General features: G+C 53.9%; 1 protein-coding gene across 1 annotated transcript; it reads left to right on the forward strand.

Annotated features, from left to right (window-relative positions):
- Positions 1-5: 5 nt before the first annotated feature.
- Positions 6-890, forward strand: LOC102757098 (uncharacterized protein C2orf78-like; the record flags this gene model as incomplete). The annotated part of the gene is given in 3 exon segments (XM_015558673.1): positions 6-471; positions 506-850; positions 853-890. Coding segments are annotated over 3 exon segments (849 nt in total), but the record flags the coding sequence as incomplete, so codon positions are not given.
- Between the last annotated feature and the right edge of the window lie 1,887 nt (positions 891-2,777).

Below are 2,777 nucleotides of genomic sequence, written 5' to 3' on the forward strand. Positions count from 1 at the left end.
GGAAGAAAAGCCCCCCTGAGCTGCCACAAGAGGCCATCAAAAAGCCTCGCAGCAGCCTCGCTATGCACATGCTGGAGTCTGTGCAGGTTTTCCATGCACTGGGCAAGAAGAGGGATGAGAAAACTGACCTGTCTTCCTCGCGGGCCTTGGGAAACTCAAGGAACCCCAAAGGCCCCCAGCCACGCCCAGCTACCAAACCATGGCTGGTTTCTCCCCGCGAGGGCAAAGGTCCTGGGAAAACTCAAGTCAATCCCCCAAAACCACATCCAAGTGCTGACAAAGGGGCTCCCCCTCCATCCCAGGACAAGCTCCCTTCTCCCGGGAAGGTCAAGCTGGTGCCATTGGTTTTTCCAACCATGGACAAGCCTCAAGTTCGACCTGTTCCTCGCAGGCCACAGTCTTTGGCATCACGTTGGCCTGCTGTGAACAACCCTGCCAAGACTGCCAACACCTGCATCTTTGACCTGTCCTGCCAGACCACCTCGGCTAATGTCGACCAACTCAGCCGCACCAGGTTTGAACAACCCTGCCCGGCCTAGTGTCCCTCAGCCTCCTGCTTCTAGGCCTGGGCCCTACAAAACATCATCATGTGCTTCTTTCCAGTGGGAGCCTGTTCCTTCTGCTGTGAGTCAGCCCCAGACTCCGCTCAAGCCTCGCAACCACTATCTACTCCAAGATTTCGCCCTCCAACCAATTCCATGGAGGAAATCTGAGGTTCTGGGGCCAGTCATGTCAACACCCATCACAAAGGAGCAGAGGCCAGATCGAGAAGCCATGAAGAGGAAGGCTCAACTGGAGCGTGAGAATGCTGCCAAGTTGGGGGAAATGCAGCATTTCATTGAGAGGGAAAAAGAATGGACATTTCTCTGTGCTATGGCTATGTCATGTAGGAGATGCTGGCAGTGCTGGTGCCACTCTGGGTACCTGTTGTTTTTCCATAGAGAGGTAGATCCATAGGTAGATAGATAGATAGTTAAATAGATAATACATAGATAATAGAGAGGTAGATAAGAATTTTGAAATATTGATATATTTTATGACTTAATAAAAGCTCCATCCCTGATTGCAAGACCATTCCTACTTCTATTGCCAAAGCGCCAGGGTCGGTATAATGTGTCTTTCCTCTCAGCCCATTTAGTTTGCTCACGCTTCTGGCCCACCGTCTCCAAGAAGCCGTCCCAGCCTCCAGGCCTGGCGGGGCGCCCCCCCCCCTTCACTCTCATGCTCTGACAGCTCCATCTACCTCTCCCTGGGCAGGCAGTGGGGCAGCTCGGGACGTGCCCAGGCTGTGCCACCCGCCAGAGGTGCAGTGCCGAGGGTCACGCTCAGGTCGTGGAGAATGACACCTGTGGGTCTGAGCAGAAGTGGAATTTATTAAGGGCACCAGGAGGCTCAGCCTCTCAGGGGCCAGGGGACGCGCCCTGGATGCCATGGACCAGAGCAGCGTCTGAAGCTCCACGGGCTCCGCGGTGTCACAGCAGACAGACAGGCATGGAGCTGGGGGGCTGCCGGGTGCTCTTGGAAACCCAGCTGACTTTGGAAACTGGACATGGCCAGGCCACCATGGCCGCCAGAACGCAGGCTTCTCCATCCCCAGCACCTGCGTGAGGCCTGGGGTGTTGTGAACCACAGCCAAGGTAAAGGGGTGAGGGGGACACCACATCGCTCACACTGGAGCTAGGTGGAGTTGACAGCCAGCCGCTGCTCTCTCTTCGCCTTTGCTGCTGCGACCACTGCATGGGGAATGCAGCCAGAACTCCTCAGAGAACTGTGGGCGGAGTAGCAGCCGTCATGCTATGGACTCTCTTTGCTGTCTTCCCTCAACTCTCCGAGGTGACCCTGGTATCTGGGACCTCATCAAACCTGGTAGGAGCCTTCCAGATGCAGAGGGCAAAGTGTCCCCATGGGGTCTTAAGGGGTTACCTTAACAGACAACATGGGAAAGAGGATTGTCAAGTCTGTCTAATTGCTCGTCTACCATCTTGTAAGGAAACCATAGCAAAACCCCCTGGAGCAGATAAAGAAGCGATTCAATGCAATGTTCTTGACCATCCAGCCAGGGGTCATCCCTCCAACTGCTGACCTGGACACATCCCTGGGACCAAGGGAAGCTGGCCCCTGGCTTACAGGGAAAGGCATGGACGCTATACACTCCACAGGCCATTAGCGCTTGTGCACACGTCCCTTTGGGGCCCACCGGCCATGCGTTCATTGCTGAGATGACTCCGTATGTGACAGGAAGGCTTTCATCAAGGAAGGTCTGTCTCATGAAAGTCTATAAGCAAGTTGTGGAGATAGCACATAGTCTCCTTGGGAAACACGGTCCATCCATGTTCCCTTTTCTAAAGGCCTCGAGACTGGAGGGGCAGGGACGCCTCGCTCTTGTGAGCTTTCCAAACCAGGGCAAGGTTGCAAACTCAAGGAAAAGGAAAGCAGATCCAACATTCCTCGACTACAAGTCAACCAAGGAGCGGCACTCATGCCTCCAGGAGTGTGAAATAGACAGTGCTCTAGCCAAACCGCCCATCAAGAGAAGACACTGGACACCAGAGATGCTGAAGGACTCAAGCCTGTGTTTAGGGTGACTGAGCAAGACATCAGTCTTGCTATGGCATCTAATGAGGCCCCACCTTCTGCGGATGCGATTAAACAGCTCCTTGCAGCTTAGTCCTAATGGCCGTTGTACTTGATTTATAAAAAAAGAACAGAAAAGTAACAGAAAGATGAGAGGAAAGGAAAAGAAAGAAGAGGATAGGAGAGGGGGAGGGGGAGAAGGG

Source organism: Myotis davidii, unplaced genomic scaffold, assembly GCF_000327345.1.
Source record: "Myotis davidii unplaced genomic scaffold, ASM32734v1 scaffold1073, whole genome shotgun sequence".
Lineage (NCBI taxonomy): Eukaryota > Metazoa > Chordata > Mammalia > Chiroptera > Vespertilionidae > Myotis > Myotis davidii.